The 23,247-nt window shown below is 38.7% G+C and overlaps 1 protein-coding gene across 1 annotated transcript in view; it reads left to right on the top strand.

Moving 5' to 3' along the window:
- The window catches only part of Fam117b (family with sequence similarity 117 member B), a 52,017-nt gene that overhangs the window by 14,964 nt on the left and 13,806 nt on the right, over window positions 1-23,247 (top strand). Inside the window, exons 2-4 of the mRNA XM_048344943.1 lie at window positions 7,244-7,395; window positions 10,835-10,927; window positions 11,842-11,955. Coding sequence (XP_048200900.1) covers window positions 7,244-7,395; window positions 10,835-10,927; window positions 11,842-11,955 — 359 coding nt within the window. The remainder of the gene's footprint in view (window positions 1-7,243; window positions 7,396-10,834; window positions 10,928-11,841; window positions 11,956-23,247) is intronic.

The raw sequence follows: 23,247 nt of genomic DNA, 5'->3' as shown, positions 1-23,247 counted from the left end.
TGGTTGTGAACTACCATATCTGGCTTGTTGATTGATACCCCAGCTCTCTAATAGAATATTATACCTGGGCTGCTTTGAATGGTCATCTTTCTGATCTTCCCCTTTTTCAGTAGCTGAACTACAGGCATGACCTACCATGTCTGCTTCTAAATACCGTTTTTAAAATCTAGGATTTGATAGAACCAAAATTAATTATGAGTCATGTAAGTGTATTATTCAATAGTACTAAAATTTTTGGTAGTTTTTCATCATGGATGATATTTATCTTGAGTTTTCTGTTTAGTAAGTTACTTTGTGCAGAGCCTGAGTGCCCCATTTACCTTACGGTTATAGTCCTGGTCTTGCTTATAAGAGATCAGCCTGTAATGATTGTTTATGGATATCTCCATTGATCAGGGTATACATTTTCTGTTAATGTGCAATAAGTTGCCACAAACTATTTTGCTATTCTGTTCTCTATTCAGGGTCTTACAGGTTAATATAAAGATATTTATTCTATAGATTCTTATTTGAAGACTTTTAGGATTTTATCTTTCCACAAACTCATTCATTGTTGTCTAGTGAATCCAGATCCTTGAGGTTGTAGAACTGAGTGTTCTTACCGATTGTTAGCTATGGGTCAATTGTGACACCCTCAGTCTACAAAGCTATCAGTTGAATATCTCTCTGACTTGATATTCACTAGCCATCCAAAGGAGATTGCTTTTTTGTGTCAGTCATGGGGATTGAACTCCTGGACTTGGTTGCTGTTCCTGAGCTCTTTTTGCTCAAGGCTAGTGCTCTAGCACTTTGAGCCACAGTACTACTTCTGGTTTTCTGGTGGTTAATTGGAGATAAGAGTCTCATAGACATCCTACCCAGGTTGACTTTGAACCATGATCCTCAGATATCAACATCCACTGTAGCTAGGATTATAAGTGTGAGCTCCGAACATCCAGCAAGACTCTACTTGGGTTTTTGATTAGAGTAGCCATACCTGGATACTCTTTCTTTGGATTAACCCTTTGTTAATTGGTTGATAACTTTACAACTGCAAAACTGACTTGGCATATAACATGATCATAGTTGTGATACATCATTGAATATAATTCTGGGGATTTAGGACAGCCAGTCTTGGGACCACAAACAACATCTGTAAAAATGCATTACAGAAACATCTAACTGAAATTTAATGAACTCTTGGTACAGTTGTATCTTGGACATGATATTAATTGCTTCTGAGGAAAAAACTTTTTTTTCTTGTAGTGCTGGGATTTGTTGTCTGAGGTATAGGCTCTAGTAGTACATTACTTGCCTAGTATCAGCCTCATGCTTGTAGGTCTGTCACTTGAGCCATGCATTTAGCTTTATAAAGAAAACTTTAAAAAATTAATGTATCATATTCTTTTCCTTTTAAAAAATTTTTAAGTAGTTGTGCAAAAGGGGCTTCAATTCAACATGCCAGCTTATGAATACAATGTATCTTAATCAGTGTCACTCCTTTTATTATATTCCCTGTCTTTCCCAACCCCATTCATCTCTTCAAGTTACCTGGGTTTATTTTCACATATGTACCTTGAGTATTATGACTGTATTTACCTACCTTTCCCCTTCCTTTTCTCATTTATTATCTTTAAGTAGTTGTACTGAAGAGTTTCAATTTAACACAACAATTTTAGTATAATGCATCTTGATCAGTGTCGTTTGATAAAGGCATCTATTGAGAAATTTTGATATAGTAAAAAGAAGTACAATAATGCATTGGGTCTTTATTGTAAAATTCATAGTCCTTTAGCTAGACTCATATTCTGTGTTTATAATTATATATACAGTTATAGAGATGCTTATATATATCTATGTATTCCTTTAGATTTAGATGTAGCATCTCCTGAAATATAGGATACCTGATTTTTTGAGCTTGGCTTTGTTCAATATGATATTCATCAATTCCATCCATTTTCCTGCAAGTGATATGATTTTATTTTTCTTTATGGTTTTCTAATATTCCATAGTGCGTAAACATACACATGCCCTATCTTGATTCATTCATCTGTTGTTGGGGACTTTGATTGGTTCTACTATCTGGCTATTTTGAACAGCACTGAAATCAGCATAGATAACCTGGTGTCTTTCTGATATATTAATTTACTCTTTTTGGATATATACCCAATAGTGGTATGATAGGCTCATAAGAAAGGTATATTTTCAGGTTTTTGAAGAACCTCCATACCAATTTACATAGTGGTTATACTAGTTTACATTCTTGCCAGCAGGATATGAGGGTTCCCTCCTCTGACATCCTGACCAGCATTTGTTGTTTTGTCTATGGTTTTCTTACTAAGATGAGATGGAATCTTAGTGTGGTTTTGTATTTGCTTTATGACTAAAGATGTTGAACATTTCTTCATGTATCTACTAGCTATTTGTGTCTCTTTTGAGAACTGTCTATTCACTTGCCCATTTATTGTGGATTGTTTAATATTTTGAGCTTTTTGTATATCCTGTATATTAATCTTCTAATAGCTTGTGAAGGTTTTCTCTCTGTGTTGTCTTTTGGTTTGATTATTATTTCTATAAAGAAACTCCTTGATGTAGTCTCATTTGTCAATTTTTGACCTTATCCTCTGGGCAACTGGAGTCCTCCTTTTTTGTGTGTACCTGTCCTGGAGCTTAAACTTAGTGTCTGGGTGATGTCCTTTGAGCTGCTTTTTTTTGTTTTGTTTTTTTAAAATAACAAAAATTGCCATAAAGGTTATGTGCTGAAGTGTTACAGTTCTATAAGTCAGGTAAAGAGTACATTTCTTTCTGGACAATGTCACTCCTTCCCTTGCCTGATCTTCTTTTGTTGAAGGCTGGTGCTCTACCACTTGAGCCACAGCTGTACTTCTCGCTTTTTTGTGGGTGATTAATTGGTCCCACAGACTTTCCTGCTCAGGTTGGCTCTGAACCATGATCTCAGATCTCAGACTCCTGAGTAGCTAGGATTATAGGCTTGAAGCCACCCCACTGGGCTGGAGTCCTTTTCAGAAAACATTTGTTGTGACTATAACTTAGAAGGTTTTCTCTACATTTTCCTTCTAGAGATTTAAAGTTTCAGGTTTTTTAATTCATTGATTCATATGGAATTTATTTTTGTATAAGGTGAGAGATAAGGGTCCAGTTTCAGTCTTCTGCAAGTTGTTTCTCCTCTGTATGGTTTAGGTATTTTGTTTAAAAGAGAGGGAGAGGGAGAGAGGACAGAGTGGGTTTTATTCTTCAGTCTTCTATTGTTTGTTGCATTTGATCTTTGGGTCTGTTTTTTGTGGTAGCACCAAGCTATTTTTGTTACTATGACTCGGTAGTGTAATTTGACATTTCCCATCAATTACTTTTGCAAGTCTAGTGTTTTATTGTTCCATATGAATTTTTGGATTGATTTTTCTATTTTTGTGAATAATAATATTGGGGCTATGGATATTACATTGAATCTGTACATTGCTTTTGGCAGCATGGCTCTTTTCACTTTTACTCTACAGTGGCTATTTTCTTCTACATGACTAAATTTTTCATAGATTCTAATTTGTTCCCTAATCTATTACAAAATTTTAAACAAAGTTTTATAATAGGGAGTTTAAATAAAAGGGCCCTGTACTTAACATTTTTAAATGCGTAAGTCTGAGGAAGTGGAACCAGCTCATGTTTGTCTGTTATATGTGAAAATCTTCTCCCTGTTCAGGTGAATAAATGAGTCTGGATAAGCCCAACAGTGGAAGAGAGCCTGCTGCATAAGAAGCCTCATTTGCTTAAGGCTGTGTGTGTGTGTGTGTGTGTGTGTGTGTGTGTGTGTGTGTGTTTTATGTGACTACAAAATCAAATCTTACATTTATTATGAAATTTTATTCTCTTCAATTTAAAAAAGTTTGTGTTTAAGGGAGTATAAACTCTCAAATTATTGTATAGCTTTGATTTCTGTGATAGGTATTTATCTCTTCTTTTGGTCATAGGGCTTGAACTCAGGGCCTGTGTTCCTGAGCTTTTTGGTTCAAGCCTAGCACTCTACCACTTTGAGCCACAGAGCCCCTTCAAGAGTCTCACAGGTACTTTGCTGCCTGGGTTGGCTTTGAACCGCAATTCTCACATTGCAGCCTCCTGAGTAGTTAGTATTACAAGCGTGAGCCACTTGCATCTGATTACTTGGGAGGATACGTGGACTGCAAACTGCCTGTTTTAGGCATCCCATTGTAGCTAAAATGACAGGCATGCATCACCATGCCCAGTTTCTTGAGATATGCTCTTTATTGTCTGGGCTGCCTTGGAACTGTGAACCTTCTGGTCTCAGCTTCCCCCATAGTGTCCAACTATTGCTTGAGAGGGATCTGGGTATTTGACCAGCTGAGCGCAAACTGCTGCTGTCAAACTCTGAACTCCAGAACCCAGGGAATTGACTGAAAATTTTAATGCTGAATCTTGTTTTCTTAGCCTGTCTGGAGGCTTGATTTTTAAAGAACAAATCAAGTAAGATTGAGCTAATTTTTTGAATTTCTTTGAATTAACAAAAAATTGTATCTGGATTTATTGAAAACATATGTCCTTGTGGATAGAAACGAATAACATTAGAAGTCATTTTCTTCTCTGCATCTCAAGTCCACCTTATTTCTGAAAAATGGTCTTTCTTGGTTGGCCAAGAAAATTAACTTTTTGAATGGCTATTTAAAGAGATGTCTTCTATATATCAAATACTGTCCCTCCCAAGGGAGGCACATGAATAATAGTGAAAGAACCTCAAGAATCCTAGATTCAGATCTTTTGTATTGCCGGAACTAGTTATTCAACAACAGGCAAATAATTTCTCCATGTGCCAGTTGACTCTTTTCCCCCAAGCCTCCTTTTACAAATGAGGATAATATATGTTTCATAGGATGTGCTGGTGCTAAATAACACACAAATCTGAAGAGGTATAAATGATTAAATTAGGGCCAAATTCCAAAGTTCCTTTGATACTCAGTTATTGTTACATATTTACATATGAAATTGATTATCGTTCCTTCCCTTTTTGCTCTTAAACTAGTAAATGTTTCTTCTTTTAGCCTTGTTGAAGTCTTCAAGTGTGGTGGTTTGCTTTGTCTTTTCATTTTTGTTTTAATTATTTTTATCTTAGGACTTGCTTTCTGCTTTGCTTTGGTCTAGCTTATTTGATATGCTGCTTGAGTGATGGCAATTCTGAATATACAAGGCCCCAAGTCATTTAGGTCCACTATAGTCAAGGGCATTTTAGGAGATGAAAAAGTAGCTGAATTCCTGTGACTGTTGGGCATTAGATGAATGTTGCAATTGCTATTATTAGGTGGCAGTTTGAAGCTGAGTATTAGTTTATGTTCATCTAGACAATTAGTGTTCATATATACATGTAATTTTTCTATCCTGTACTACCGTCCTCATCTCAATTTTCATGTTGCTCTTTAGTATTGTATTGGTGTTTAAAACTTTAAAGTAGTTGTGACTATTCTAACAACTACATTATTTTAAATTCACTATTATTGCTTTCTTTAGTTGGCAATGCTCCTTTAACTATACTCTACTTTTCTTTAGTTTCTTTCCCTTCTTTCTGTGGAAACTTTAAAGCAATAATTCTTCCCCTGAGGGTATGTGTAGGTGGTAAACCTTTTTTGTTTGGTTATCAGTGTTTCCTTTTCTTTTTTATTTTTTCCCAGCCCTGGGGCTTGAACTCAGTGCCTGAGCACTGTCCCTGGCTTCTTTTTGCTCAAGACTAGCACTCTGCCACTTGAGCCACAGCGCCACTTCTGGTCGTTTTCTGTTTATGTGGTGCTGAGGAATCAAACCGAGGGCTTCATGAATGCAAGGCAAGCATTCTACCACTAGGCCACATTCCCAGTCCCCTTTTCTACATTTCTTAAGTTCTATTTTACATGTTTCATGTCTTTGTGCTACTTTTTTTAAAGTAATTTTTCCTTTTTACCATGCATTTTCTGTTTCTCTTTTAAGCTGTGTTGAATTGTCTATCTTACCCATCCATTGAGTTTTTATGGTAGTACATAATATACTTCAGGACTTCTGCACTTATACATATTTAAGATCTTTATTCACATATTGTCTTCTTACAGTTTTACAATTTGTACAGCTGTAGGTAGAGTAAGAGCTATGGTGAAGAATAAATATTCAGGCCAAAGTCACTAAAGCTTGGATATTAATTCTTCACTGGTAGTCATATGATGTGATAAAAGCTATGTTTTAGGTATTTCTACAGCAGAGGAGAGATTCTTACAATATAAGTAATGTCTAAGCCTATAACAGAATTTTCAGGAAGCGGATTAAATTATTGCATATCCCTATGGAATAGCTTTTAAGATCATATTATAGTGAGTACTTCTTTCACAGTAAATAGTTAATTCAGTAAGTTCCAGCAATTTCTTTTCTTTTAGTAAGAATACTAAATATAATTTTTTCCTAAATTTTTAAAAGAAAAACATTACCATGAGCTGACATTTTACAATTAGTAACAGCATTTTACCAAATTAGATTATTCTAAATTCTGTTTAATGTGTTTGTTTCTGTTTACTCCTTTTCTTCCTTCTCTCTCTTCCATCTCTAACCTGTAAGATTGGAGGCAGGGCCCCATACATGGTGCTGAGCTGAGCTATATTCCCAGACTGAGTTTCCTTTTCAGTGAATGTTTTAATTTGTCAATTGGGAAACTCTTCAACATAAACAAATGTTTTCTCTGTTTACAAACTTTAGTTACCAAAAAGTGTTACGTAAGAAAATTGTAGTTTATAATCACTTGGGGTCAACTATTTTCTCTCCATCTAATCCTGCATAGTCCAAGTTTTGTGCTAATACATTGTTCCTTTTTTTAGGGGGGGGTTGTAATGTGGTCTAGGGATTGAACCCAGAGCCTTGAATACTAATATGTTGTTTTTCATGCTTATTTTTGTATATTTAGGTTATAGAACTTCTTGTTGTTGATGATCATGGGGCTTGAACTCAGGGCCTGGGTGCTCTCCCTGAGCTCTTTTGTTCAAGGCTAGTGCTATACCACTTTGAGCCACAGCACGACTTCTGGTTTTCTGGTGGTTAGTTGGAACTGAGTTTCATGAGTTTCCTGCCTAGGTTGACTTTGAGCTGTGATCCTCAGATCTCAGCCTTCTGAGTAGCTAGGATTACAGGTGTGAGCCACCAGCTCCTGGCAGATTATAGAATTTGCATAAATATTTTAAGACTTTATACTTCTTTGAAAGCTTAAATTTTTTTTTTCCTTTTCATCCAGGTGACAAAACACGACCCCCTTCCTCAAGCCCCTCCAGTATTATTCGTCGCACCTCCTCCTTGGATACACTTGCAGCTCCATACCTTGCTGGGCACTGGCCTCGTGACAGTCATGGGCAAGCTGCACCATGCATGAGGGACAAAGCGACACAGGTAGGTTTATGACTCTTAGTCTTACTGTTTTACTCTGAAGTCATTTCTCCTTATTCTACTTTGTGTTCAAAATCTTGAAACACTAATGTTTATTAGGATTTTCTGAGAAGCTTGTTAAAAGTGCAGATTCTTGTAGTAGATACTCTGTAGTGGGTCTTGGTCAAGCCTTCGAATGTTCATTTAAGAAATTCTCAAGATAATTCTAATTTGTAGAAATGGTTTGTAGATATACTTGGCCGGGCTAAGCTCTACCTCCTTTTGTGTAGAGATCCTGGGCCTATCTGCCTCCTCCATGTGGTCCCCTATGCTCTCACGCATATCCTCTGGCCAGTAGGAATTGACTGCGGGAGCAAAGTCCAGGTGTAGCCTCGGTCAGCCTGTAGTTGCAGGAAGCCCTCCTCCTCCTTATACCGCCAAGGAAGCAAGGCACGTGTAGGCTCCTGGAGAAGCTTCAATGAGCGTTCCTGGTTTATTCAAGGGAGGAGTTAACAGTCTTATACCAGTAATGACACACGAAGGAGAGGGACTGGCCAGGTGCTAATGATAGGCTAATGAGCGAGGCTAATGAGCGTGTCCATCACGGTGATGTCACTAAACTTCCCGCAGTGGCGGAGACCTCCTGGGTCAGCCAGCGCCATCACCCACATGCTCCCCACCGAGAGTTGGGGCTGGTTTGGCTTCTCCTCCGGCAGAACCCGGAAGGAGGTGGGAGTGGCTAGAGCCATCCCAGGTCTTAAAGGCATAGCCATCCCCTACAATACTTCTTTTTGAAAAACTAATTTTTTTTTTAAATTAAATTTTTTTGATAAGGTGTTGTGCAAAGGGGGTACAGTTACATAATAAGGTAGTGAGTACATTTCTTTTTTTTTTTTTTTTTTTTTGGCCAGTCCTGGGCTTTGGACTCAGGGCCTGAGCACTGTCCCTGGCTTCTTCCCGCTCAAGGCTAGCACTCTGCCACTTGAGCCACAGCGCCGCTTCTGGCCATTTTTTCTGTATATGTGGTGCTGGGGAATCGAACCTAGGGCCTCGTGTATCCGAGGCAGGCACTCTTGCCACTAGGCTATATCCCCAGCCCGTGAGTACATTTCTTGTCATATCTGTTACACCCTCATTTTTCTTTCCCTTCCTTAGTTCAGGAAATCAGAAAACCAGAAATGACGCTGTGGCTCAAAGTATTAGAGTGCTAGCCTTGAACTGAAGAGCTCAGGGACAGTGCCCAACCCCAGAGTTCAAGCCCCAAGACCTGGAGCAGGGGAGAATATAAGGAGTCACAGTATATTTTAGAACTTTTTATTATTTTGATTAAGCTATATATTTCAGCAATACAGAATTAAAGAGGTACAGAAGGGTGTGGTTAAATAATCTTTTTTTTTCTTTTTAATTGTCATGAGTCACGGGTGCCCAGCAAGAATCTTCTTTAAGGTAGTCACTGATAGTTACTTTCTTTATTTTTCCAAAGATAACTATTTACATTTTTTTAACAGTCAGTTGCTATATACACCATACTAAGCCATGATGTTTTTCACGTAACAGTATATCTGGAAGTTATTTCATATCCATACACGTGTAAATTCCCTTATTTTTTATAGCTGTGTAGTATTCTGTTGTAAAAGTATGTCATAATTTAGTTAGCCATGCTTAAATCCAATTGATTTACATTACCTAGTCTTTTACTTGTAAGAACAGTGCTGGAAGGAATAATACAAATATGTCCTTTTGCATATAGAGTGTAGGTTTTGTCCATCTGCAAGAAAAATTCCCAAGAAGGGTTGCAGTGTCAAATAGTATATGCATAAAACTTGGACACTAGTGCCAAATCTCCCTCTATAAAGGCTGTACATGGGCTGGGGATATGGCCTAGTGGCAAGAGTGCTTGCCTCGTGTACATGAGGCCCTGGGTTCAATTCCCCAGCACCACATATACAGAAAACGGCCAGAAGTGGCGCTATGGCTCAAGTGGCAGAGTGCTAGCCTTGAGCAAAAAAGAAGCCAGGGACAGTGCTCAGGCCCTGAGTCTAAGCCCCAGGACTGGCCAAAAAAAAAAAAGGCTGTACAGTCACACCAGCAATGTAAGAGAGTTTAATATTATCAGAAGGTATATTATCAATCTCATTAGTGTTTATCTTGTTTATGTCTCTTATTGATGAGGGTGAGTATACTTATGTGCTCAAAATTTATTTATTTTTGTTCCTGTTACACTGATCCATTCTGGGTTTGGTGTAACTACTAAAGACAACATTTTGGGCTGGGAATATGGCCTAGTGGCAAGAGTGCTTGCCTCGTATTCAGGAAGCTCTGGGTTCGATTTCTTAGCACCACATATATAGAAAATGGCCAGAAATGGCGCTGTGGCTCAAGTGGCAGAGTGCTAGCGCCTTGAGCAAAAAAAAAAAAAAGAAGAAAAAGAAGGAGAAGAAGAAGCCAGGGACAGTGCTCAGGCCTTGGGTTCAAGGCCCAGGACTGGCAAAAAAAAAAAAAAAAGACAACATTTTGAGGCTGTTTAAGTATACTCATAATTAAAGCAAAAGTAAACTAGTATAGAGATTTAAGTTTATTTCTTGGCTTTCACAATTCCTAGGCTTGGCAGTTTATATAACCTGTCTACTGTCATTGTTTTCTTCCTCTTTTTCTTTTTTCTTTTTTTGGCGCCAGGCCTGGGGTTTAAACTCAGCGTGAGCACTGTCCCTTAGTTTCTTTTACTCCAGGCTGGCACTCTACCATTTAAGCCATAGTGCTACTTCTAGCCTTTTCTGTTTATGTGGTACTGAGGAATGTACCCTGGTATTCATGCATGCTAGGCAAGTACTCTACCACTAAGCCACATTCCCAGCCACTGTCATTGTTTTCTTATCTGTAAAACATGTGGAACTTAATGTGTTGGATCAGATAATACCTAAGAAAACAAAGGACAAAATAAGAACATAAAACAGCTAACATTCCTATTCCTCTCAAACATCTCTCTGGTTTACTTTTGTCAGTAAGTGCTGTAATTACAAGTACAGATTTGTGAAAATAATTTTTATTGGTAATAGAAGTGAAAGAAGTATATTAAAAACATTAATTGTATTTAACTGGTGTTATGAGAAGTCTGAGTAATTTATGATATTTTAAACATATTTTCATATTTAATTTTTCTGTAATGGAAATGTCTTTTGTACGGAAAATATGTAGCATACAGTATTATTCTTTTTTTTTTAATTGTTGGGGCTTGAACTTTGTGCCTGGGCTTTGTCCCTGAGCTCTTTTGCTGAAGGCTACTTTGGTTTTCTGGTGGTTAATTGGAGATAAGTCTCATAGACTTTCCTGGCTGGGCTGGCTTTGAACCATGATCCTCACATCTTAGCCTCCTCACTAGCTAGGATTGCAGGCCTGAAGCACCAGTGCCAGGCTGTGTTTAAGTATTTTTTGTTAAATACCTTCCCTCTTTTTTCTTTTATAGACAGAGAGCGCCTGGGCTGAAGAATACTTAGAAAAGAAGAAAGGCTCTCACAAGCGCTCAGCATCCTGGGGCAGCACAGATCAACTTAAAGAGGTCAGGAAAAATGTTCCTAGGAAGTAGAAATTTGACCTTTCATTTAGTTATTAGCTCCTTAATGTTGTGGGCCTTAACAATTTGTCATTTTCTCTTTTTAGACTTGAGAAACTAGAGAAAAAGTTATTTTGTTGATTTGGTAAAAGTTACTTTGTTGATTTTGAATAAGGAAATTACTTGATTATGTAGCTTTTTCAGAAAAACAGGATCATTCATACCTATGAATACAATGTAAATATTGTATTTTTTAAACTATTGTGATAAGATAAACTCACTTTTTTTTTTTTTTTTTTGCATATGATAGTGTTTCTGAAATTTGGTAACTCAGTTTAACTAGATTGGTTATGGCCTTGGGCCAATATTACCATTTTCTGTGCTTGTAGTGCTATTCATATTTTACATATGAAGATATAAAAATTCAGTCAATGTAAAATAACGGGATGGTCATTAGAATTATATTTGTTATTTAAAGATTATACGTGTGAATGTATTTCATGGCCTGATTTTAAAATACTTAGTTTTTAGAGTTGTTGAAGGTTGTATGTTCAATAAAGAAATCTAAATTGAAGTAAAAATTGATTTATGGTAAAGGCAATAAGAGAATAATTACTGTTATTTTTTAAATCCTTCCTGAAAGCTGCAGTTATTCTAAGTGCTTCTAAAACTTCATTTTTTTGGTACTTAGTACTCTTGAAGACTAAGAACAGTGTTAGAATATAGTTTTGTTTCTCTTTAAAGGAAAGATATTTGTAACACTTGTAGGTATAAACATTTTGTACAATGACTTGGATTTTGTGGTACAGTTTGCAACTTATTAAGGGTGGTTTTATTAATTCTTAGTAAGCAAGTACATGTTATTATTATTATTTTTCATTGAAAACACTGTGGTGTCCTTGTTTTTTCCTTTTTTTCAGATTGCAAAATTACGCCAGCAGTTGCAGAGAAGTAAACACAGCAGTCGTCATCATCGAGATAAAGAAAGACAGTCTCCATTCCATGGCAACCATGCAGCTATTAACCAGTGTCAGGTAGGCGTTGAGTTACTAAAAAAATCCAGAAAAGTAATTTGATTTTCTTTTTTAGTCAGTTGATTAGTAGGTAATTGTTTATAACAAAAACATCCAAAGCTATCCTGGGTAGAAAAGTATATTGAGATTCTATCCCCTACTAACCAGTAAAAAGCCAGAAGGAGAAATGTGGTTCAAGTGGTAGCGTACCAGTCTTGAGCAAAACAACTAAATAGGCACTTGAGGTTTAGTTCAAGCTGTAACATTGGCACAAAACAAAACAAAATAAAAATTGAATCACAGCCTTCCTAAAATATATATACATAATTGGCAGAATGATATTTTCCTTTAGTGACATTAAATAGGACTTCTAAGAGACATATCTAATCACATTTTTTGGTTTTATGTGTGTGTATACTTATCCTGGGGCTTGAACTCAGGGCTTGGGTACTGTCCCTGAGCTTTTTTGTTCAAAGCTGGCACGAACCATGTGCCACAAACATGGCATTGAACCACAAAACTGACATCTAACCCTCCTGAGTAGCTAGGATTATAGGTGTGAGCTAGAGCTACCAGCACCCAACCAATCAAATGTTTTCATTTACCATATTTTGGCCTTTGCTTAGATTAATACATTGTTGGAGGCGGGAGAATTTAAAGACATAAGCATTGGCTTGTAGTATGCTCAAGTAATAACTAAATTAAATGGTAGGGATTGAACCCAAGGCCTTGAGAATGCTAGGCAAATTCTCTATCTTTGAGCTGTACTCACAATTTTATCCCTTCAAAGTTTGCTCATTGGAGGGGCTGGGGATATGGCCTAGTGGCAAGAGTGCTTGCCTCGTATACATGAGGCCCTGGGTTCGATTCCCCAGCACCACATATACAGAAAATGGCCAGAAGTGGTGCTGTGGCTCAAGTGGCAGAGTGCTAGCCTTGAGCAAGAAGAAGCCAGGGACAGTGCTCAGGCCCTTAGTCCAAGCCCCAGGACTGCCAAAAAAAAAAAAAAAAAAAAACACAAAGTTTGCTCAGTGGAGATTATTGAAACTTGCTTGAAATTCATACTTAATTTAAAAAATATCCTTTGCAGAAAATTTAAGGAGTAGAAGATAAATCAAGATGAATTTATCTAATTTGAGTTTTGTATACTTGATGCATCAAACATCTTGACTGCTTGATTTGTTTTTTGTTTAGTAACAGCCAACCAAAATCAGGCACATGAGCTAATGACAGTTAAGCTCAGTGGTATTCATGTCTAACTGAAACTCTCGGTGTAAACATGAAGATTGTATATTAAGTTGTTGGCATGGCTTTGTTAAAATAGATTGTCTTTTTAGTGAAAGTACTACCAATGATGGGTTTGTATTATTGAACCCACTAATGTGTGTACACATTTATTAAATACCTACTCTGTGACTGGTTACTGTAGTTCTTTTTAGGGAAGGTGACAAGTATTTTTCATGTCCCAGACAAATCTGATATTAGAGAGATATAAGTAAATAGTTAATTTTAATAGTGGGTAATGAGTTTCCTGATAGGAATGGTTCAGGGTGCAACACCACAGTATTTATTTACTCATAAACTGAGGATGGGGCCAACTAGAAACACCTATTGGAGGAAATAGTGTTTAGGTGATCCCTGAAATATAGTAAGAGTCTACTTGTCTTCTAGAGGTGAATGAAGTCATGGTCTCCAATGGGGGTAAATGACTTGGAAGTAAACACCATGCAAATGCATTGGAACTTCATCCTGGGACACCAGGAAACTATGTCTGAAATTGACACAGGGTCTGAGATACATTTTATAATAGTCATTATGAGTTCAGAGTAGAAAATGGTCGGAAGAGGATATGTTTTCAGAATTGTTTGACTGAAGACTAGTGTGAGATATTTGTAACAGAAAGGCTGGGAGATCATCACAGTCACATAAACTAATTTTGAGGTGAGAATTTAAAAATCATCCAGATGTTTTCTAGCTGTTGTTACAGCCTCAGAGAAAAAAGCTTTCCCATAGAATTTTCTTATTTCTTTGTCTGGGCTGAGGATATTCTAAGTGTGAGGGCTAAACGGATTGAGCACAAGAGTCAGTGAAATAAGAGGGGGAAAAACCCTACTTTCTCTGAGAAGTGAGGGGTGAGTTGCATCTTAGAATAAAAGCTGCAGCTTTGTACTAAAATCTTTGTCAGTCCAGGACATGATTGCCTCCCCCCACCCCCACCCCAAAGATTTGGCCATTTAGAAATCAAAAGAGTAAGTACTTCTGCTTTTGATGTTTACTACAGAGTATGCTGCAACTTAGTAGGGTTGAAGTGATAGTTACCACTGAAAGACATAATCAGTGGTAACTAAGACATGAAAAATCAAGACCACTGGGAGGCCTAGAATCAGAAACCCTTAAAGTAGTAAAGCTTTTTTCCAAGTGTTTTCTTTATTTCTTTCCACCATTTTAAACATAAATCTTCACTCCCTTTGGTTGTATTAGGCTGTTTGTTGTTGGTTTTTTGTCAGTCATGGAACTTGAACTCTGGGCCTGGGCACTGATGCTGAGCTCTTCAACTCAAGACTAGTGCTGTACCACTTGAGCCACAGGCCACTTCCAGTTTTCTGGTGGTTGATTGGGGATAAGAATCTCACTGACTTTCCTGCCCAGGCTGGAGGCTGGCTTTGAACCAAGATCCTCAGATCTCAGTCTCCTGAGTAGCTAGGATTACAGGTGTGAGCAATCAGTGCCCATTTTCTTCAAGATTTTTTTTTTTTGGTTTAACACAATGAAGAACTTTTTTAAACTTTCAGAGCTGTCTGAAAAATAGCTCTCAGCTAATCTGATAACGCACTTACAGTTGCATATGATGTTGCGTTTAGTAATTTATTGCCTAAATTTATTACCTAAATAGATACAGGAAAAATAATTCACGCCACTAAATTTTTTATAGAGCCCTTGGAATTAAGTGTAAAAGTCAAAGATAATTTTTTTGCTTTTCAGGTATTTAAGAATATAGTTTTATAGATAGATTGATAGATAGAGATATATAGATACATAGCTATGCAGTGAAATCAGTTTCTGAAAAAATAGCAGTATGTTGGGTGAAGAAGTCTTTCCCTAGATCATTCCCAGGCAGCTTAGTCCATTATTTTTCTTCAAGTCGTATAGCGGTTGCTAGTTAAATAAATTATAGTTTCTTCACTTACCTACAATGATGTGTCAGTGTTACAGAAATAGGCTTATTTCTTTCTTTCCCTTTTCTCTGCTCTCTTTCTTCCTTTCTCCTTAACTTCTTTTCCTATTCTTTAAACAATTAAACATAAGTGTGTAGATTATATCAGGAAAAAAAACCACTTCTTACCAAATTGTGTATGGTATAACTTCTTTTAGTTCCTTGAAATGCAGTAGCTATATCAACAAAGCAGATGTGTGGAGTTAAGTTACAACACTGGCAGTTTCCTGTGTATGTGCCTTTCTCAATATGACAGCCAGAATGCACTTAAGCTTTCTGTACTATGAAAAGCTTACTATTGTACTTCCCTTGCTCCCCTATGCTGGGATTTGAATTCCAGGCTTCATGCTTGTTAGACAGCTACTCTACTGCGGAGCCTCACTTCCTGGCACCTGGATTGAAGTCACCCTATTTTAGACTTTTTGTCTTAGTTGGGTTGCCAGGCACATTCCATCATGCCCAGCTTCTTCCACTGACATAAAGTCTTGTAAACTTTTCTGCCCAGGCTTGCTTGACATTAATGTATCTTTATAGTCCTAAAATCCAAGGTCAGCATTTTATAAAATCTTGGTAAATTATTTTCCCCTTATATTTTGTAACTTAGGTGATAAATTCATATCTGAAATTAGCCTGAAAATACCATCTGATGCAAGCTATTATTTTTGTTGTGTGACAATTTTAAGAGGAAATTAAGTTTAGAACTGAGTACTGACAGTAAGAAAAAATTCTGTTTGTAGAAGATGTCCTAATAAACTCCTGAGAACTGTCTCAGTCTTCTCCACTTCCCTGTCACCTCATTATTTTCTGACAGAGGAAGGGCCTAGGCACAGGCAAGATGACATTTTTCAAAATTTCTTCTACTTAGAAAGATTTTTCTTTTGTCATGGCCTACCAGAAACAAAAATTGAGAGTTGGCTTCATTATCCCACTGCTTTATCCTTGAAATAGTACATACCACATCTGAAGGGTTTAATAGCCTTGGTTTGATTATACTTTATAATTTTACTTCTGATGGAAAGGAAAAGAGATGATGAGAATAGATGAAAAGCCTATTGGTGACAGGTCTTAGGGATATAAAAGACCAATGGGATGTAGCCAGTCGTAGTGACCCTCTGGTATATTAAAATAATGAAGTTAAAAGTAGGTAAGTAGGGCTGGGAATGTGGCTTAATGGTAGAGTGCTTGCCTAGCATGCATGAAGCCCTGGGATTGATTCCTCAGCACCACATAAAACAGAAAAAGCCGGAAGCGGTGCTGTGGCTTAAGAAGTAGAGTGCTAGCCTTGAGCAAAAAGAAGCCAGGGACAGTGCTCAGGCCTAAGCCCTGCACTAGGACTAGCAAAAAAAAAAAAAAAAAAAAAAAGGTAAGTATAAGTATAACTGTATATTTGTGGCTCATGCCTGTAATCCTAGCTACTCAGAAGGCTGAGATCTGTGGATTGCGGCTCAAAGCCAGCCTGGGCAGAAAAGTCCATGAGACTCTTATCTCCAGTTAATTACAAAAAGCTGGAAGTGGTAGAGCTCTAGCCTTGAGCATAAAAGCTTAGAGACAGTGCCCAGGCCCAGAGTTCAAGACAGGCCAAAAAAAAAAAAAAGAGAGAGAGAAGACTTAGGAACAAGATTAGATGAAGGAAATAGCATTTACTGTTTACCTTCCTTTTCTTATCTATGTGGCTTTCACCAGTTCTGCCATAGTGGCCTTGGAAGATATTTGGCTGCTATATCTGCATTAAATGTTAGCCATATTTGCCTGTTGCCAGTGGCTTACACCTATAATCCTAGCTTCTCAGAAGGCTGAAGTCATAGGATTGTAATTGTAACCAGTCTGAACAGAAAATTCCAAGAGACGCCATCTCCAGCCAAGCAGCAAAGTGCCATACTAGAAATGACTTCAGAATGGTAATCTCTAGTCACGTACATTTGATTATCTAAACTGAAAAAAAAAGAATATAGCCTCTGGGAAATTTATTCATTTAAAAATACTCAACAGTGCCAGGTGCTGGTGGCACTGTAATCATGCCTGTAATCCTAGGTACTAAAAAAGTTAAAATTAGGGGCTGGGAATATGGCCTAGTGGCAAGAGTGCTTGCCTCCTACACATGAAGCTCTCGGTTCGATTCCCCAGCACCACATGTATGGAAAGTGGCCAGAAAGGGTGCTGTGGCTCAGGTGGCAGAGTGCTAGCCTTGAGCGGGAAGAAGCCAGGGAGGGTGCTCAGGCCCTGAGTCCAAGGCCCAGGACTAGCCCCCCCCCCCCCAAAAAAAAAAAAAAGTTAAAATTAGAGGATCATGGTTTGATGCCAGCCTGGGCAGTAAAGTCCCGGACTTTCAACCACCAGAAAACCAGAAGTGGCTCTGTGACTTGAAGTGATAGAACGCTAGCCGCAAGCAATAAGAGCTCAGGTACAGGGCCCAGACCCCAAGTTCAAGCCCCACAACCAAAAAAAAAAACAAAAAACTCAACAGTAGGGTCTGACCTCAGGTCCCATGCCCAGCTTATTTGTTGATTTGAAGTATTGCTAAGTTTTGCCCAGGCTGGTCTTGAACATGATCTCCCTCCATATGGCTGAATTGTAGGTAAATATGAGCCACTATGACTGCCAAGGCCACTGTAGGTTTAATCCTTGGGATATTAACGTGGGGAGAAAAAATACTCATGAACATAGAATTAAGGAATACTTTTTTTTTTTTGCCAGTCCTGGGCCTTGAACTCAGGGCCTGAGCACTGTCCCTGGCTTCTTTTTGCTCAAGGCTAGCACTCTGCCACTTGACCTACAGTGCCACTTCTGGCCTTTTGTCTATATGTGGTGCTGAGGAATTGAACCCAGGGCTTCATGTATACGAGGCAAGCACTCTTGCCACTAGGCCATATTCCCAGCCCCGGAATACTTTCTTATCCACAAACATATCCCTTAACTTTAGATCCAGTGTTATTTTGTAGGGTATATTGGAGACATTTCCTCTAAGGTCATAAGTAAGGCATTGATTATACTAGTAAGTAACTCACAATATTAGCTGATGCAGTTAGAAAAAAGTCATTAGGGGGCTGGGAATATGGCCTATTGGCAAGAGTGCTTGCCTCATATACAGGAAGCCCTTGGTTTGATTCCTCAGCACCACATATATAGAAAATGCCAGAAGTGGCACTGTGGCTCAAGTGGCAGAGTGCTAGCCTTGAGGAAAAAAAAAAAGAATCCAGGGACAGTGCTCAGGCCCTAAGTTCAAGGCCCAGGACTGGCAATAAAAAAAAACAACCAAAAAACAAGAAGTCATTAGAATTGGTAATGAAGAAATAAGAAGGCTTCTTTCAGATAATTAAATGGGATACCTGGAAAAATCTCTGGAAGTCAATAAAACTAAGATTTCCATAAGTTTACAGCGTATAACATTAACTTCTAAGCATTGGTATATTTATATGTAAAAATGGTGACCAGTAAGACAATGTAATGATAGGAAATCTTTATTTATAATAGCGCAAAGATTAAATACTTAAGAATGAAACTAGTAACTTCAGAGCATACAAAAATCCGATGCATTTTTTGTTTTTGTTGTTTTTTTGTTTTTTTGTTTTTGCCAGTCCTGGGGCTTGAACTCAGGGCCTGAGCACTGTCCCTGGCTTCTTTTTGCTCAAGGCTAGCACTCTGCCACTTGAGCCACAGCGTCACTTCTGGCTTTTTTCTATATATGTGGTGCTGAGGAATTGAACCCAGGGCTTCATGTATACGAGGCAAGCACTTTACCACTAGGCCATATTCCCAGCCCTGAAAATTAGATACATTTTGGAAAATAAAATGTAGACTTAAAAGTAATTTGCAATGCTTGAGTAGAACATTCATTTACTATTACTTCCAATTTAATTTACAAACTTAATACCAGCCCAATATAAATATCTGCTTCAACAAGCTTTATTATGACATTAGATAAGTTGGTACTAAAGTCCGTATGAAAAGCAAATATTTAAATAGTACAGCAGTGGGGGAGAGCATGGAAGAGGTGACATTCATCAGGAAGCATTGTACTCATAACCTGAAAATGAACTACACAACTTGTAGGTGGGCATGGGAAGGAAAAACTGGGAGAGAGCAAAGGAAGGGATGACATTGTTCAGAAAAGAAATACACTCTTTACCTGAGTTCAACTCTTCTGTACATCACCTTTATAATAACAATTTTAAAAAGAAAGAAAAAAATCACAGAAATGGAGGGACGGGGCTGGGAATGTGGCTTGGCAGTAGAGTGCTTGCTTAGCATGCATGAAGCTCTGGGTTTGATTCCTCAGCACCATATAAACAGAAAAAAACAGAAGTGGCACTGTGGCACAAGAGGAAGAGTGCTAGCCTTGAGCCAAAAAAGCCAGGGACAGTGCTCAGGTCCTGAGTCCAAGCCTCAGGATGGGCAACAAAATAAAATGTAGGGACAAAGGGTGAACAAATGCAGGTACTCACTAGATACTATGTTGAAAATGAACTGTACAACTTGTGGATAAGAACAAGAGGGAAAAACTGGGAGAGAGCTAAGGAAGGGGTGACATTGTCTAAAAAGACATGCCAGCTGCCAATGGTGCACACCAGTAATTCTAGCTACTTAGGCTGAGATCTGAGGATCACAGTTTGAAGCCAGCCTGGGCAGGAAAGTCCTTGAGACTCTTACCTTTAATTAACCACCAGAAAACCGGAAGGGTGCTGTGGCTCAGAGTGGTAGACCACTACCCTTGAGGACAAAATCTCAGGGATATCACCCAGGCCCTGAGTTCAAGCACCAGGACTGTTAAAGGAAGGAAGAGGGGCGGGGAAGGGGTAGGGAGGTAGAAATTACCTGACTTGTGAAACTGTAGCTCCTCTATACATCACTTTTATAATAACAATGCAGAATACTTTAAAAATTTAAAAAAAAATTTTTTTGGTAGCCAGTCCTGGGCCTTGAACTCAGGGCCTGAGCACTGTCCCTGGCTTCCTTTTGCTCAAGGTTAGCACTCTGCCACTTGAGCCACAGCGCCACTTCTGGTCGTTTTCTATATATGTGGTGCTGGGGAATTGAACCCAGGGCTTCATGTATATGAGGTAAACGCTCTTGCCACTAAGCCATATTCCCAGCCCAATAAAAATTTTAAAAAACTATGAAAATGAAAACCAAGAGGACATTTGAGCTTACTAGACATAAAAAAATTACTCTGTAGACTTAATAATTAGAAATGTACTATTGGAGCCAAGCTCATGTCTTTAATCCTAGCTATTAAGAAGGCTGAGATCTGAAGATCAAAATAAGCTCAAAGCAAGCCCGGGCAAGAAAGCCCATAATACTCTTATCTCCAATAAACTACCAGAAGTGGAGCTGTGTTTTAAGTGGTAGAGTGCTAGTTTTGAGTAAAGAGAAGCTCAGGGATAATGCCCAGGCCCTGACCTTAATCCTGTGACCATCATAAGATAAAAGGTACTACTGGTACATGAATAGATAAGTTGGATTGAGGACCAGCATAGAAAATACACGAAGTACCTCAGGTGAGCAGAGAAATTCGGGCAGTTGCTGTCATCCAAAGGAGAGCCCTCACCAGATACCAGCCCTTTTAGCACCTTGGCCTTAGATTCCTAATGTCTAATGGTAATAAAATAAGCCACCCAATCTTATGATATTTTGTTGTGGGAGATTAATGTAATTACCCTTAGTTTTATTTTTCGTTTCTATAGTTTTCAGTAGGTTTAAGAGCCTATTTGTTAAATATAACTTAGTGATACACTGATTCAGAGAACTTGGATAAATCCATTTAAGATTGTATCTTGAGAAATTAATGGTTTTCTTTATTGCAAAAGTATGAAAACAACATAAGTAATAGCTCTTACTAGTTTGAGTCCGGGGCTGGGAATATAGCCTAGTGGTAAAGTGCTCGCCTTGTATACATGAAGCCCTGGGTTCGATTCCTCAGCTCCACATATATAGAAAAAGCTGGAAGTGACACTGTGGCTCAAGTGGTAGAGTGCTAGCCTTGAGCAAAAAGAAGCCAGGGACAGTACTCAGGCCCTGAGTCCAAGCCCCAGGACTGGCAATAAATAAATAAACAAATAAATAAAAAAATAATGGTTTGAATCCTAGCAGTTAGGATTCCTAGCAGTTAGGTTGGATGATTCTGAGTTGTAGGCCAGTCTGAGCTACATAGTGAGAATCTTTAAAATTTTTGGATAGTCTTCTATGCATAAAATCTACTAACATAAAATGAATAGTACCTAGTATGTTTCTTTTTTTGTTTTTTACCAGTCCTAGGGCTTGAACTTGATCTGGATGCTGTCCCTGAGCTTTTTCTGTCAAGGCTAGTGCTTTATTACTTGAGCCACATCACCACCTCTGGGTTTTTTTAAATAGTTTATTGGAGATAAGAGTCTCACATGTGGGTGCCAGTGGCTCACACCTGTAATCCTAGTTATTTAGGAGGGTGAAATCTGAGGATTGTGGTTTGAAGCCAGCAAAGGCAGAAAAGTCCTGTGAGACTATTACCTCCAGTTAAGGACTTAAAAACTGGTAGTTGGCTGAGAATGTGGCTTAGTGGTAGAGTGCTTGCCTAGCATGCATGAAGCCCTGGGTTCGATTCCTCGGTACCACAGAACCAGAAAAGTTCACTGTGGCTCGTGGTAGAGCACTACTAGCCTTGAGAACAGGGAGACTCAGGGACAGTGCCCAGGCCCTGAGTTCAAGTCCTGGGATTGGCAAAAAACAACAACAAAAAACATAGTGAAGCTGTGGCTCAGAGTGATAGAATACTAGCCTTGAGCAAAAGAGTTTAGGGACAGTGTCCAGGCCCTTAGTTCAAACCCCACTACTGACTAAAAAAAAAAAGTCTCAGCCTTTCCTGCCTGGGCTGGCTTCAAAATGTGATCCTCAGATTGCAGCCTCCTCAGTAGCTAGGATTGCAGGCTCAAAGCCATCAGCACCTAGCAGTACTTAGTACTTTTTAAATTTTTATTATCAGACCTCTAGTATCTTTTTTTTTTGGCCAGTCCTGGGGCTTGGACTCAGGGCCTAAGCACTGTCCCTGGCTTCTTTTTTTGCTCAAGGCTAGCTCTCTGCCACTTGAGCTACAGCGCCACTTCTGGCTGTTTTTTTTGTTTTTTGGGTTTTTTTGGCCAGTCCTGGGCCTTGGACTCAGGGCCTGTGCACTGTCCCTGGCTTCTTCCCGCTCAAGGCTAGCACTCTGCCACCTGAGCCACAGCGCCCCTTCTGGCCATTTTCCATATATGTGGTGCTGGGGAATTGAACCCAAAGCTTCATGTGTAGGAGGCAAGCACTCTTGCCACTAGGCCATATATATGTGGTGCTGGGGAATTGAACCCAGGGCTTCATGTATACGAGGCAAGCACTCTTGCCACTAGGCCATATCCCCAGCCCCTCTAGTATCTTTCTAGGTCTCAATTTTTATTTACCAAATCATTTTTATAGCTACATAGTATTTCATTACATGAGTACATTAAGATATAAATGTTCTGTTATTGGACAAATGCTCTCCACTTTTCCACTACTCAAAAACATAATATTATGTAGCCAGATGTAGAGCTGTGGCTTAAGTGGTAGAGCACTAGGCTTGAGCAGAAAGAGCTCAGAGACAACACCTAGGCCCTGAGTTCAAGCCCCAGGTTTGAATACACACACACAAAAGGGGGGAAAAAAACACCAATGCCATCATAGCTTCATAGATAAATATTTGTACCCATATGTAAATGCTTCCTTAAGATAAATTCCTGAGAATACAGAGAAACTTTTGGTGCAAAGAATATATAATGAGATTTTCTAGACTTTGATCTACAATGCCAAACAAACTAGGAAAATTCTACTGCACTGCATGAAATGTTTATTCTACCAAAGGTAGAACCCAAAGGTAGGGTTTGTTCTTTTTTTTTGGCCAGTCCTGGGCCTTGGACTCAGGGCCTCTCCCTGGCTTCTTCCCGCTCAAGGCTAGCACTCTTAGCACTCTGCCACCTGAGCCACAGTGCCCCTTCTGGCCGTTTTCCATATATGTGGTGCTGGGGAATCGAACTGAGAGCTTCATGTGTAGGAGGCAAGTACTCTTGCCACTAGGCCATATTCCCAGCCCCTAGGGTTTGTTCTTAATCTTTGCT

This window comes from Perognathus longimembris, chromosome 4 (genome assembly GCF_023159225.1).
Source record: "Perognathus longimembris pacificus isolate PPM17 chromosome 4, ASM2315922v1, whole genome shotgun sequence".
NCBI classification, from domain to species: Eukaryota; Metazoa; Chordata; class Mammalia; order Rodentia; family Heteromyidae; genus Perognathus; species Perognathus longimembris.
The sequence above is the reverse complement of the archived record's forward strand: the minus strand, read 5'-3'. Positions and strand labels throughout refer to the sequence as shown.